The 16,080-nt window shown below is 38.2% G+C and overlaps 1 protein-coding gene across 1 annotated transcript; it reads left to right on the top strand.

Moving 5' to 3' along the window:
* Positions 1-2,264: 2,264 nt before the first annotated feature.
* On the top strand, positions 2,265-15,855 carry slc6a16a (solute carrier family 6 member 16a). Its single transcript, XM_046415485.1, has 12 exons — positions 2,265-2,585; positions 8,418-8,643; positions 8,896-9,053; positions 9,856-9,982; positions 10,072-10,247; positions 10,744-10,854; positions 11,057-11,298; positions 11,809-12,001; positions 13,298-13,499; positions 13,901-14,060; positions 14,212-14,374; positions 14,733-15,855. The coding sequence occupies exons 1-12, from the start codon at positions 2,583-2,585 to the stop codon at positions 15,072-15,074; spliced, it is 2,103 nt and encodes a 700-aa protein (XP_046271441.1). The 5' UTR covers positions 2,265-2,582; the 3' UTR covers positions 15,075-15,855.
* The last annotated feature ends 225 nt before the right edge of the window (positions 15,856-16,080 follow it).

Below are 16,080 nucleotides of genomic sequence, written 5' to 3'. Positions count from 1 at the left end.
TAAGGATGCATTTGAATCTCTTTGTACAATGACAATTAAGACATTATATTGTTTTGTAATATCAAGACATGAAAATTGTAAAAATTAAGGAAAAAAATTGTTCTTCAGTTCTTCATCTGGGATATCTCTTAGTCTTTCTCTTGTTCCAGATCTGGTTAGAGATATCTGTGACACATTGGACAGCAGAAAAATAAACTGGTGGGGTACAGGTGTATTGGTACAGCCTTGAAACAAAACCAAAGCAGGGAACAACGATCAGTCGAGTCCTGTATCAGATGTGTCATATCATTTTGACTCTATTTCTCAGCACCCAGTTTACCAGAGGGTGAGAAGTGGGCCTACAAAACATTTATGCTAGAATGGTGTCTCCATTGAGTAAGTATAACAGCTTGCAGTCTACTGTAGGTAAGATACTCTTGGATACAAGAAGAACTTGTGGCAGGTAGTGAAACAGCATTGGGGAAAACTGAGCTGTTGGTTAATAGTGACACCAACTGGTTCTTACAGGTCAGACTCCATCTGTCCATTCAGCCCTCCTGGTTTTGTTTGATTTGACTGTTGCACAGGTGAGGAAAATGTGAGCAGAGTTGATATGTGCTATATCTGTCATTTTAGTACTAATTTGATCCAAAAGTTCTAGTAGCAGTTAGTATACAAGAAATCAATTTCTATACTTTTTTAATAACAGGACATGGAAAAAGGCTTGAAACTTTGCATTAATTGTGGGGAGTTTATTTACCATTTTACAACCACTTCAATCCGGAGGATCCAGTGTTTTTATTGTGTGGGACACTTGTTTGTAGGGACACTTAAAGCATAGAAGAGAAAGAGAGCAACTGATTTTCTGCAAGATTGCAATAATAATAATATGCAGCTTGTAAAGAACCTTGTACTCTCTCAATGTGTTGCATATAAACATGAATCTGATTAAGTTTATAGCCTGCTAGTCACCTTCAGTATATTCATGTAAATCTAAATCTCTTTCCCAGAAATATTTGGTAACTCTTATGTGTAAGAGCATCTTAGAAGTGAAAAAAAACTTTGAAGAGAAAATATTTTTCAGTAGCTGGCTTGGCTGGAATTAAAGCAAGATCACTTCTTGTCCAAATGAGTCAGGAACTCTGTTGAAGTTCCATTTTCAATTCTGTGTTTGAATTAAAAAAAAAAAGCAGCATTTATTTTTGTTGATATGATACACATAACTTTGTGCAACAACAGGTTTCTAACTCAGTCTGAGCTTAATCAGTCTGGTTAGGATTTACTGTACTGCAGCCTTACATTCATTCAGAGCTTTGACTTGTCGAAGGATACTCATAATCTGCATCCCAACGGTATGGGTACAAGGCTGTTCCAATAACATGCACACGAGGAAAGAAGGGACACCCACCACTCCTGCCCTTTCCTGCACTATGTCTAAGCCAACTGCTAAAGTTAGTGTTACTGTAAACATGCTGTGTGAAAAAAGGGTAATTCTCTAGCCTAGAAACTGACTGCTGGTGTGTAGGCTGTTGTCTACAGGCGGAGACAATAATCATGATGAGCATAGAGCCAGCCCAAGCCAGGAAAATATTTTGAGTTTCTGTGGTTTGGCATTTGTAACTCGCATAATAGGCTTAGATGTTTTAATCTGACTTATGTCATGCTGCAAAGTTATAGTTTTAATGTAGCCTATAGGACTGTATCTTGGACATAAAAAAGTTTGGTTTCTCTCTCAAAGTGTAGACTATTACTTCAGTTTTTCAGAATAGCTCGTTTCTATTCTAGATCTGACATCGGTATGAATGACCCCATTAATTGTGCATTGGGAAATATTAGGCTTACATGATTTGTGGTGATGATTTATGCTTCCCAGACTGTTTGACACGTAGGCTACTTTGTAGCTAAGGATTTCACATAGGAGCTATATGATTGAGTTAGATCATAAAACATGATGTGTAGGTTGTTAGATCATTAAAATAGGATCTAACTGCATGGGACCACTGTACACAATGGGTGTTGAAATTTTCCTTTAGTGGAATGCAACATCAATCACTCCAATGCACGGGGTTGTTATTTGGGAGTTGACAGTCAGTCTGGATAACCCCTGAGCTGTACAAATTACATACGATTAGCGTCTGTGGTTTTTAAATTTCCTACAAACAACAGTCTATTTAATAGCAGTATAGAGCAACAAGTAGCCCACAGTTAGTATGATCACTGTCAGGGAACAAGCTCACATCAGTGAAATCCCTTTAGCAGGACATCCAGCAGCGTGAGCTTTTGTATTGCCCAGCCCTGCTGAACGTTTTGGGGAAGGGCCGTTCAGCCCCCTCGGTCTTCCCATTGGCTACAGCGGCATCAACTTCTCCTTCATGTCTTCTTGGGTTGGCGACGGGCAGAGTTTGTTGCAGTACGAAAAACGTGGCCGCAAGTTGTCAATACTAGACTTTTCTCCCAAAATAAATTCTGTTCGCCAGCCTGACTTCATCCAAGTCAGAAAGGAAGAGTTGAAAAGTTGCCTTGTCAGAAAGGGACGAAGAGGGTCGAGCAGAGAAACCAACACTACCTGAAACCCAACTCCTCTTGTGGACCGTGCTGTCAGCATGGTATGTCCACAACAACACAACGCTGATCTGCACTTTATTAACATGACTTATGAGCTCTAAGGACTCTTACTGTTTGCTTGTTGCTTTTATTTAAGTGTCCTTTTCTTTTATTTGTTGTGGGAAGTTTTGGAGTCGTAGGTTGTATAATTTACCGCTAACCACTCTTGTCCATTACTTAAGCGGTCATGAGTAGGCTTTAAGGCTGTGGTTTGCCTCATAATCTCCCTGTACATTTGTTCACTGGAATACCCATGCTGATATGTTTCAAAATTCTCACAAACTACTACAATGTGGATAAGCTACATACAATGCTGCACAAATTTTGAATTTGTTTGCATTTTTTTGGGGTGTAACTACCCTCAAATTAAAGCTCACAGCCAGCAATTTCCACCTCCATAGTAATTTATTTTAATTCACATGTGATGGATTACAAAGCCAACACATCAGTACTGTGCAGCTATCCACAAACCTGTAGTCAGTAAGTTTTTGTTTTTTTTTTCATACTGCACATAGAGGTGTTTATGACCATTACTACTTGGTGTTCATAATTGACTGCTACTTTGGTTATGCAATACTATGTGTTGTGTGTGTGCATCCTGGGGGAAGCGTATGGTATGTTTATTTGCTAATGTGTACCTGCGGTGTACCAGGGTGTTGGCTCTTTCCCTTTTGAAACATGTATGCTGAGATAAACCCTAAAACATAGTGAGACAGGTAGAGAAAGTAACTAAATGAACTTGAACGATCTTTTATGTGATGGACATCTCAGAATTCAGAACAATGGATGATAATATACAATTCCCATTCTGCAGCTTCATGGTGAACGTGTGCCACAGCTGTGATTTGTATGCCTTTTTCGTATTCTGCATCTGTAAGTCCTTTGTATGTAATCCACAAGATTATTCTCCTGTAATTTGTAATTGCACATGTACTGATATTATGTATTGTATTGATAGTCATTTGTGTGTTTTGCACAAGGCAGGGTCAGTAATCCATTAGATGTAATGTGCTATACATTTTAAACATTATAAAGGTGGACATTACAGTAGGCTCTTGTTTCACTTCTGTTTTGCTCTCTGATTTTCATCATGGAACAGGGGACTTGAATGGGGTTTGAATATGTATAGCACCAGGATGGCCTGATGAGTGGGCTTGCGTGTTACTCATGTTTAATTTACTTTTGAGCCAAGGTGGAAGAATGACAGAAATGTTACCAGGTCCTGAATGGCAGATTGCCAAAGAGACTTTTACAGAAAAAACATCACTAGCTCGGCCTTTTCAAACATGCTGTTGACATGTAAATAGCAGAGCTGAATGAAGCTTCAGTCTGCATATTTGATGAGAGTCTGCACAGCCCACTCATGTGCAATAACCCACTGTTTCAATTTTATGGACTTATTTGCAAGTTTAACTACCTTATTCTGATTATCTTCTATTCAATACTACTTTTCACATACCACATTACTAGTGGTTGCATTATATTTCTCTTCTGCTATTGCATTGCATTGCAGGAGTTTCTCTTTGTCTATTAAGTTAAAAACTTCATGTGTTGTCCTGATTGTAGTTATTAGGAGTTTATCTGATAAAATGAATGCGTATTCAAAATATAAACACATAGAAAGAAAACATAATCTATACTGTATTTTTAACTAATGGGTACATAATCTAATATTGCAATGCAGTAACTATGAACATTATAAAATCATATTAAATCAAGACTTGGCAATTTTGTTTAATGATGGCAAATTGAGATTTTGGTAAAAATACAGATACAATTCTGAATAAGCTCTACTATGTACATGGACTAAACTCCATATGAGTAGAATATAGACAACATTTTGTTCTGTTTTTGGAGACACTGAAAGATGCATTCTAGCACACCAGCTCTGGATGAAAAAGCATCCACACACTTGCATCTGTGCAAAAAATGCACTGTTTTTTTTCTTTTATTATCAAAGTTTATAGCTCCTGTACCTCAGCTATGTCAGATACCAAATGAGCTATGTTTTTTTTTTATATTTTTGAATCCCATTAAGCCTCAGTCAGCTCTAAAGTTATTGGCAAAACACAAAGATCTGTAGTACAGCATTTAAGATTATTAAAGCACCCCCCAATGTCCTTTATGACTGCTTTAAGCTGCTGCGATCAGGAATGTGGCTTAGATTGCCTGTACATAAGACAAATAGAAGGAAGTTTGGATTTATTCCAGAAGCCATTTGACTTGTGAACAGCTACAGTGCAAGAAATGGTCAGTTTAACTTGTGTATAAACTAATAGAATATAGACTTTTTTAGAATTTCAATTCTATTTGGATCAGTCATAGACTGATATTCTTTCCAACATCAGTATTGTTTAGCTTATTTGTATTTTTCATTTGGGTTTTTATTTTATGTGTGTGCTTTTATTTGCTAATTGACTTGCCTTGATTTGCCCCTCGAGGAACAAATGAAGTATTTTTAGTTCAATTCAGTATTAACATCCTTATCCTTATTCTGTTCCAGCAAACACTGTAGAGATGTGATTCAGTATAAAAACATTTCAGTTGTCTATGGATATAAAAACAAAACAACATTTTTTTTAGATGTTACTCAGGCAGATTGGACCGTTACTTTTACTATTTTAGGTCAGAAATGTGGTTGCCTCTTCCCCAACTGTACCCAGAGATAGACTTCAACTGACCAATAGGCAGAAATTTACAACCGCTCTGTCTGTGTGCTTTGTGCGTGTGTGTGCGGCGCGCACGCCTGGTGGGGGAAGGGGGCTATGGGTGCCAGAAGATAATTTAAGATTAGCCAAGTATGGGGAAAAAATGAGGAGAAAACAGAAAAATACAGTAATTCTTTTTTAAAAGACTGTAGCAAGGCCCAGAACTGAAGAATAAACATGATGTGCTATTTTGATGATGATAAAAGCATAATACTGCCTCAAAATGTCTTTTGAGTGTTGTGTTCAAATTGTTTTTCTGTCTTCAAGAAGAAGGCCATGACACAGAATTGCGGTGTTAATAAAGCTGGGGATGCACTGAAATATGCAAACTTGTAAATCTGAGCAAAAGTTGAGCTGTATCTGTGTTTAACTTTACATTGTGTGATAAGGTTTTTTTCTCTTGTGTTGAAGGACATTTTGTTTTCTTCGAAAGGAGAAAGTTATACACCAAGGTTACTCATGCATCTGATGACTTTCTGGTAGCAGACTTCATCAGTTAAAAATATATTAAACCAGCTTAGTAGCAGCACAACAAGTATTGATACTGAAGTGTAGTAGCACTACAAATATAGCACTACTATTAAATCAAAATCTGGAGTTACTGAAACAAGGGCTGCAATGTGTTGTTTTGTTATGTTATGTTATGTTTGTTTGACACAGATGTGACATTAATACTATACTAAAAGTCTGTTTTAGTTTATGATAAGAGGGTCTAGAAATTGTTGAAATGCATTCTAATAGCGTTTGGCCTGCCTTGCTACCAACTATGTCCAATATATGGTCCGCCCATGCACCTCTGCACCACCCACTGTGTGAACCAATGTGAACCTCACACCTCCCAGTGTGTTTTCCCACCCACTCCCACCCACATGTCACCAAAGACTGTCCCTCCTTCACCCAGAATTCTGCTCAAGGGACTACTGCTGTTCCACCCTCCTCTCTATTTCTATTTGTACAGCATATTTTTGTCACTCTCTCACATTCCTATGCTCACGAGTGTATGCATGTATCTGAAATCACCTGACTTATCTGGACACAATTACGACCCACCACTTACTTTGCTGGGTCATACACCTGCTGTAATTTTCCATTCTCAGCAGCTGACCAGCAGTGGCACATACAAATGCAATCCAGCAAGGTCGTGTCCTAAAGCCAGTTTGGCTCATGTTAAATCATTTTGGATCTCGTCTGAGTTAACTTAGCTGGTGAGAGTATGTAGTTCAAGTGCTGTCTGATGATCTGATGTCCTTTTTGCATAGAGAGTTTGATTATCTTCCTGAAGAGTGAAGGCCAACATTGATGTTTACCCAGCATTTTTGTAAATTAGATTATAGAAAATTCAGATGATGTAATCACCTTTTCACTTTCATAATTTTCTCATAAGAAATCACAATAGATAACTGTTCCTTGGAAATCTTGTTTAATGATGCATTCCTTGACCGTGTTCTTATACTATAGTCTACATTCCACCAAACAAGACACTGGTAATAGTGGTTACTGATGGTATTAGTAAGCATGAAAATGACTTTTTTGATGAACAGTCATGGTTAGCATTAATTTCATAATAGATGCATTGCTTTTTCTGTGACCATTTCACAATAAAAGCCACCCTGAGTTTTGCCAGTTGAATGGTTTTAACGTGAAGCAGCAACAGGAGGGAAAGTTGGTCTTGCATCATCAGTAACTTAACATAGCTCTGATGCAGTCCTCGGGTAGCGAGGCTAAAAATAAAATTAACTAGAATTACTGCTCTGCAGCTGTATGCCTCCACCAACCAGTCAGCTTGCAGTCTACATCATGTGTGTCCAGACTTGTATATTTAATGAATAATAATAAAAAGTACGAAGTGTACTTTTTGGTGAAATGGAAGTCACTATTACATCACTATATTGACTTGTACAGCTCCAGTGAATAATTTCCAGTGAGCAACATGCTGTCTTCATACAGAGAATGTTTTCACAGATGAATACAGAGCACTGATAGAGAGCTCCATCACATGGTGCAACAGCAGTCACCAGAGGCTCAGTGTCAGCAAAACCAGTGAGATTGTGGTGGACTGCTGGTGTATGTCTGTAGCTGTATCGATGTGTACGTTCACTGGGAGAAACAGAAAGCAGAGTGAAATTCCTTGTATGTGTTCACAAGACAAGATTAAAGCCATGACAGCAATTAATTGTTCAAATATGGATACAAATTCTAAAACTTGGATTGTACACTTCCTCAGTTCAGCAGCACAGCACATCAATACAGTCCACACAGTTTCAAGATGGACACCAAGATTAGTGTCACCAATTTAGTATTTGACCAAATGTGAAATATAGTCACAATCCCCCCTTCTGTTCCTGGATTATGGGGTTGAATGATGGACAGAAAAGTATTTTTGCAGAACATTATGATGTCAGAGTCAAGTTCACCATTGACCTTTTGAATATAAAATGGTGTAATATAATAATTTTATCCTGTTTGGCATTTGTGTGAAATGTTGTAATTAGCTTATGAATTCATGAGTCGTGATCAAAAAGCATGTATTCTGAAGTCATAGTGACTGTTGACCACCAAACTCGCATTTGTTAATCCTTGAGTTTAAATGGACATTTTGCCAAATTCTCTTAAGGTATTTTAGGATCAGGTAACATGTTTATGAAAATGAGACAGATGGAGGGACAACCTGAAAACATAATAAAATAAATGAAAATGGTAATGCTGGATTAGATGCAGGCATAATTTCCTGTTAATTACAGACTTCGCCACTAAATGATTAGCTTTCAAGTGACAACGGCATTGATTTTTATGAAACCTTAACTTTAAAATATTTGGGTCTTGTTCAGACACAGCACACTGCATACACAGCATGTCGGAGCCTCACTTTTTCGCACATGGAGCATATCCTTCTTTTGTATTTATGGAAGTGGAGTGCAGCTTTATAGCACATACTGTATGGGTTCTAATTGTGTTTTTTCTCACTCTCTTGTTGCTTCCTCTGCACTCAACAATCAGATCGTCTAATTATGGCAAAGCTGAAAATAGATTCCTACCTAATAGATTTTTACCTTAATATGAAACTTTACCTGAGCTGATAAAGAGGTAGCAGTTAAGTTTACCATTCTTGTTTTTTTCTATGATAAGCCAGAGAAAACTCCACTGGACAGCAATGGGGACACAGCCTGGCTTGGCGAGAGTCAATCTGAAAGTCAGCTTACGGCCGTGCCCGGTACAGATGGAGTAGAGACATCTGATGATGACCGGCCAGCATGGGACTCTAAGATCCAGTATGTGTTGGCCCAGGTGGGGTTCAGTGTGGGCCTAGGGAATGTGTGGAGGTTCCCATATCTTTGCCACCAAAATGGAGGAGGTGAGAATTGCATTCATGGTAGCTTTTCATGGTAGCTCTCATCAGACCAGCAGCTGACAACATTTTCTTATTCATATGGACATCCTGTTGCTGGAAAACTACACCCCACAAAAAAGAAAAAAACTCTTCAAAAATAGAAATGAAGCAAGCTGTAGAATAAACAGAGAGTACAAAATGGAAGTGTATGTGTGTGTGTATATATTGAAGTGTGTGTGTGCCTTCATGTTTACATTTCGCCTTCCTTTTTTCCAGGGGCTTTCATGGTGCTGTATGTTTTTCTTTTGCTGATTGTGGGAGTTCCACTGTTTTTCATGGAGCTGGCAGCGGGCCAGAGCATTCGTCAGGGCAGCATCGGGGTTTGGAAGCACATCTCCCCAAAACTGGCAGGCATTGGCTACTCAAGCTGCATGGTGAGTATTTAAATGTTTGTATTTATTTACTGTATTGATTTCTGGGTTTCAGATTGAGAGTTGGAAATTAGATTAGACTAACCTCCAACTTAGTTAGACTCAAAAATTAAAAAAAAGAGAAGAAGTCAAAACAGGGAAGCAATAAAATCAATTCTCCATCCTGTATTTTGCAGGGTACCTTAACTATGAACAATGTTCTGAAAAAAAGGATGTTGACAGTCATGTTTGGCTTTCAAAGATTGGGCCAACATCTGTATTCTTAATATGAGCCCCAAATTGAAAAGATTAATAAACATGAATGTCACTTGTCTCATTAAAAAGCCACAGCACTTACTACCACTTTTGTAAAACACTTTCTTTTTATTACCAGCGACACTGCGTGTATAATTATGACGATGAGAGAGAGGCAGTTCACTGTAGAGCCTGCAGTTTGTTGCATAACACTTTCCTCTACAGACGGAACAAGGCAGACACAGAGTGGACAAGGATATTCTGTGCACATACAGCACACAGATGTATACTTGTATCCTTAGATGCCCATGCTTTTTTTCTTCTTGCATCCCTATTCCCGTATAAGTGTCATCAGGTTAGTAATTACTAACTTTAGAACTTTTGGCTTACACTTGTACATTACAAAAAATTTTTATGTCATTTGATGTTTGTTGAACATCAAATGACCTTGAAAGGACTTTTCAATGGACAATATACAGCTCGGCACATACTATGTCCTATATCTCAAGGACTTACTATGTAAATATTGATAGTATAGTAAGTTAATCATGAACCCTTTGTTCTCCTCTAGGTGTGTTTTTACGTGGCCCTGTACTATAACGTTATCATTGCATGGAGTCTGTTCTACATGGGTAATTCTTTTCAGTACCCTCTACCATGGGAGCAGTGTCCAGTCGATGGAACAACCAATGTTACAGGTACTGACATAACTGACGAGTTGGTCAAAATAAGACGTCACTCACATGCCAGCCTAAGGTCATTAGTGTTGTCTGTCCTCAATCAACAGTGAAAGAATGCGCAGGTTCTTCCCCAACGTCATATTTTTGGTTTCGGAAAGCACTTGACATCACAAATTCCATCGAAGAATCCGGAGAGTTTAACCCCATCATGACAGGTTGTTTATTGGCTGCTTGGGCAATTGTCTCCTTGGCTATGATCAAGGGTATTAAGTCTTCTGCAAAGGTAAGTTAAAATCTCTTTTCTTCTCTTTGTCACTCCATCCCCCAGGGATCCATTTATCAACAACCAATACATGTGGACACATGCACACATATATTCTTATAACATTTTTAAAGGGGGCTTTAGTTGGTTTCTACTGCTAGAGGTTTCTCGATTAAAAACAAAACAAGATGTAAGCAGTGTGGGATCATAGGACTTTGTCTTCATTGTAAAATAACCACCCAGAAATGATCACAGACAAGGTAAATATCGTATTAGAAATATATTGAAACATAGCTCCAATGAAATGGCAGATTTTATTAGTTCAGACGTAGCCCAGTTAACTGTGTTGCCTGATTCTAGTCTTTAGGCAAAGCTAAGTTAGCTGTCCGTTAAATGGTAACAATTAAGTTACGTGGCCCGCCAGAACGCAAATAACCATATTTTCTACAATGTTGAATAATTAATTGAAAACATTTTAGCACAGAAATCATCTTCCATTTCTTTTTCCAAATTTTAGGTGATGTACTTTTCCTCGGTCTTTCCCTATGTGGTGCTCTGTATTTTCCTCATCAGAGGGTTGATGTTGGATGGTGCGATGGATGGAATCACCTATATGTTTTATCCTAAAGTAAGCATTTTGTCAGGTATTTGATCATTTTCATATTGCCTTTTTGTCCTAGATTTCTTATCTTAATTTTAGTTGTCATCTGCTGAATGCCAAGTGGAAAATGTTTAGAGAATATTAAAAACTTAAGAGAATGTTCTCCAAGCCCTTATAGCCCTTGCAATAATTCAGACTTAATGTGGCTTTATTCTGTGGTATTTTTCAGCTGGAAATCTGGGGTAATGTGCAGGTGTGGCGGCAGGCTGCTACACAAGTGTTTTTTGCTCTGGGACTGGGCTATGGCTCTGTTATTGCATATTCCTCCTACAATCCAGTCCACAACAACTGCCACAGGGATGCGCTGATGGTCTCCGGCATCAACTTCATGACTTCTGTGCTGGCCACACTTGTGGTTTTTGTCATCCTGGGTTTCCGTGCCAAGAATGTTGCGCTACGCTGCGTGGCTGAGTACGTGTGTGTGAATATTGGTATTTATCCTGATAATTATGGCCCATTATTAACTACATTACACTACAAGTTGTATTTCGGGTTAAATAACTACTGTTCACATAAGCTCATAAGTTTTCATAATTGCAACATGCTAAAAAAGACAGTATTCTCAATGACCATACCCTTTATGTAGGTAAATAATTTGTTTTGCCAGAGGGACCAGAAAAAATGCCATCTTGAGTTAAATATCTGTCTACTTCAGACCCATTTGCAGCGATTGTTAATGTAAGGAAACAGTTTGTTAGCAGAAAACGGATCAAAGACAGACACTTTCATGTACTGACTGTCAAAGATTAATGAAATTCACCAGTATGAGAGGACCTATTTGTGGAAAGTTATACAGTAATCCCTGCTATTTAATGTGTGTGTAATAATTAAAGATAACAATTAACTATGATGGAGAGAATGGTTTTTTACATCAGATATAGCCTTTCTTATATTGTATCATGTTCTTCTAATTTCTCACAGAAATCTTGGCCTTCTAAACCTCATGACATCCTATGAATCTAACCAGCACATGGTTGGCCTTGGTTTTCCTTGGATCAACACGACTGATCCAAGCTCTGTGTCTATAGCTGAATACAGACAGTGGTACAGTCTCCACAGCTCCATGGTGGGTCCTAACATCACTGACTGCAGCCTGGAAGAGGAGATGAATAAGGTATCCTTGAGATATAATTAATTAAGAATATTAATTAGAATGAATTGATTTTCTTTATAATGTGGTTTTTAAGATAAAAGTCATAACACGCCTCATAAAGAGGTAAAACCCAAAAGTACCTTCTGGAGGCTTATTTAACAGATGAAAAGATTTTCAAAAACAATTAAACAAGCAACGGACAGCTATTATTTTAAATTATCAATGACATTTTAATCATTTATGATATCTGAAGTTAAGGAGTTTTTTTGTAAAACAGATCTGATCATTAAGTTGAGGTGATTACATGGGTGGTTTAAGTGGACAGTTACGGAGGGACATCTTGAGTCGAAGAGTGTTCAAAGTGGATTTGTTGAAAATGTATTGCATGGGCATAATAGATTGTTTTAGTTAGCAACCCAGAGTACTGTATGTCCGCTAATATGGAGTGGCCACTAGTATCAAATCAAGCATTTTATGAAGTATGAAGATGCAGTCTTAACATGCTTTGTGTCTCTTGAGAAAATCTGAATTTCAAGAAGCTGTTTTATGATTGAGTACCAGGACAAGTTTTGATGCAACTACCTTTTCAAATCGCATTAATGGGAGCAGAAAGGATCGCCACAGATTGCTTTCTTAGATGCTTTCTTAAAAGAAAAATCAGGGAGGTGAACATTTCAGTAACAGTAGTAAGTAGCTGGAGTGCTGAGGTTCCCAGGACCCCTGAGGAATCTGTGAGGTACCGTAACATATCCAGCTGGCAAGAGGAGGAAAATATATGGAACAATGTATCCAGGAGATGTCAAGGAGAAATGGAAGCAAGCTGTGACAGAGGAGAGAAAGGAGAAACTAAAGAAACAGAGCAAGGTGTACTGAAAGTCATGTTATTTAACAGTGTTTATTTAACTAAACATGTCATATAGCAAAAATGCATGCATGGTACAGTAGGAGTATGTTTTTGTATATATAATATATTATTATATATATGTATATATAATATATATTTTTCATGAATGTACCACAACAGGCACATACTATGCCTTGTTCTACCAGATTTATGGCTTTTGATCTACCATAAATGGGCAGAGCAGTGTCAGATGTACTTTTAAATGTGAATCAGTTCAGCATGAAATAAAATATCACACTGATTATGAGGCCCTCACTCCCCTGCTGCAAAGACTACAGCAGTGCTTCTGGTACGGTGCTATTGAATGCTATCAAATGAAAGTGCATAAAGCCATCCAAATGCTTGTTTGCAATCTTTAATCAACATTTTATGAAATTCTTGTTCAGACTGTTCCCTCTACCTTTTCTATGCAGGGTGTTGAAGGGACAGGCCTGGCCTTCATAGCATTCACTGAGGTGATGGCCCTTTTCCCTGCCAGCCCTTTCTGGTCCACACTGTTTTTCCTAATGTTGCTCAACCTGGGCCTCAGCACAATGTTTGGAACCATGCAGGGAATCCTCACTCCTCTCATGGACAATTTCAGCCTCTTGGGGCGTCACCGGACCCTACTCACTGGTAAAATATTACAGGCACTTTTTTAATATCCAAGCATATATGATTACATTGAATATTTATACTGTTATAAAGGGAAATATCTCTCCATAAGCATAACATTTTGAAATCTGACTATCCTTTCAGTATTTTCTTACTTTTTTCCTCAGACATATATGGCCTCTGTTTGCCGTTACTGAAAATTATTAAAAGCTTGAAGAAAAGGATTGGGACAAGCAATTTTGGACACAGAGTGTCCTTGATTGTTTATGATAGTATTTAAAAATAGAAATACACTTGCAAGTCAACTTAAGAGGGACACCAGAGCCATTGAATGTTTGCATATTAAACAGAAATGACCTGCGCTGTCATTCAGTGTATTATATCAGAAATAACACATCTGTTGCCTTCTTGTGTGTTTTCAGTGTCCAGTTGTGCTTTGGGATTCTTGCTGGGACTGTTGTTCACCCAGCGCTCAGGCAACTATTTTGTGACTATGTTTGATGACTACTCTGCGACTCTTCCATTAGTCATTGTAGTAGTCTTTGAAACCATCAGTGTGGCGTGGGTTTATGGAACTGATCGGTAAGAAGCCAATGTTTCTGACTTTTCTTTTTACTGTTACATGATTTTTGTTTATTCTGTTTCATTGTCATTGTTTCTTATTCTGAAATAAAGAAAGAAAGAAAGAAAGAAAGAAATGCATCTTGCATAAACTGTTTGTCCATCACTGCAGCTTCCTGGATGACATTGAAGAAATGCTCAAATGGCGCCCTCCAGTGGTATACAAATATCTTTGGAAATATGTTTGTTTACTGGCGATGATCGGTCTTTTGGCTGCCAGTTTGTTGCGCATGGTCTTCAAAAGGCCCACATACACTGCCTGGAATCAAAGCACAGTAAGATAATGGACCACTTCATATTGTTGTGCACAGAAGAAATTAATTCAAAGATACCCTTTATTATGGTTTTCAGCTATGTGAAATGTACACCTCTTTATATGTTTGTAACATTAACAACTGTTGTTTGTTTCAAGCTGTTGAAGCATTATGTATGATCAACTTATTGTTTATTCAGTGTTTCAATGTATTTTTATGTTGTGATTTTTTTCTTGGTTTATTTTACAACATTTTACCATTATGTATGGCTGTGCGAATGTTAGCTACTGTAAAAACCCTGTTTCCTACAGGAATTTTGAGCAGTCTTGTGCCTGACATGTTTTTCTCTCTGACATGTTACATGTCTTCCTCTCTTCAGGCCTCTGAGATGACTCTTGAGTACCCTGGCTGGGCCCTTGCTATGATTGTCATGCTTATAGCCTTTGCCAGCTTGCCCGTGCCTATGGGCTACATCCATTCCATGTTGAAAAACCGCACAAGTGGTAACACTTGCTCCGAGGAGTTAGGTGGCCAGGAGTTGCACCGTGAGTTGTACACCAAGTGCAGCTCCACCGACCAGCTAGATTCCAACTCCCACCACGTCCCTACTGAGGAAGAAGAGGCTCTTCCGAGGACTGGCTTCCTGCCGATGGGCAACGAACACTATCGCCTCCTGCCCCAGCAAGAGGAGGAAGATGAAGAAGAAGATACTGGGGTGTGAGCATGACCGTGGGTGGTTAGCTGCTTGTGAAAGTTGTTTGAGATTGCAAAGTGAAAGGAGGGCTGTCATAAACAGAATTATTCTTTATCTGAGGAAGAGCCTTTGGTTACACACATTTGTCATATTCATCAAGCTTTAAATAGTTTCCAAATTTTTTAAGTATTTATATTACTGAAGGTTAATTACTGGTCAAACTGAAAGCTTTTAGATTCTGTAATTATGAAACTACAAGTCCTCCTTTTACCTCCCTCCATTCATTTTCTGAACCGGTGATACTGTTCAGGAAAGGAAAACACTCGCAAATACACAAAAAAGGAATAAGCTGATATATTTGTTGAAACAAAGAATTTGACAAAGATTGTAGTGTAGGAAATTGACCAGCCACCAGCATGTGAAACCAGGTTTGCTGTAGGGCAATATATCATATGTGAGTCATAAGTGAGCTGGCCTATTGCTGGTGAATGTAAAAAGGCAGAAACAGGCAAAAATTTGCTTTATGAGGCGTGTTTTTAGTTAAATGTCAAGTACGGATTTGCATGAAACATTCTACCTTGAGGAACTGTGATGTGTGCGTGTGTGCGTGCGTGTCTATGTGTGTGTCTGTATGAACATTCATTTCTGTTGTGAAAGCAAAATAACTCAGTAAAATAACTTTATTTTACTTTTTATTTGTATCATTTTACCTCAAGACCACAGCAATGTTTTTACTTATGTTCAGTGTAGTAATATTTTACTGTACTAGGTGAAGACATAAATAAACCTCTAGATGGCGGCAACCTTACTGGATGTGCCTTTTGGTGATTTACACATCGCCCTTCAAACCTGAACCTACAGGATGATATTCACAGATGATATCAGTGTCTTCATGTGTGAACGTTTGGATTTTTTATGGGTTAGGGAAAGGTAAAGCAAAGCATTGAAAGTTTTTAGTATTTGACTGTGCTAAAAGGCTCAGAAAACTGATAAGACAGTTTTAATGGGGGTTGGGGCAGAACAGCAATTTTAA

Source organism: Scatophagus argus, chromosome 16 (assembly GCF_020382885.2).
Source record: "Scatophagus argus isolate fScaArg1 chromosome 16, fScaArg1.pri, whole genome shotgun sequence".
In the NCBI taxonomy this organism is placed as follows: domain Eukaryota; kingdom Metazoa; phylum Chordata; class Actinopteri; family Scatophagidae; genus Scatophagus; species Scatophagus argus.
Note: the sequence above shows the minus strand (reverse complement) of the source record. Positions and strands in the feature narration are given on the sequence as shown.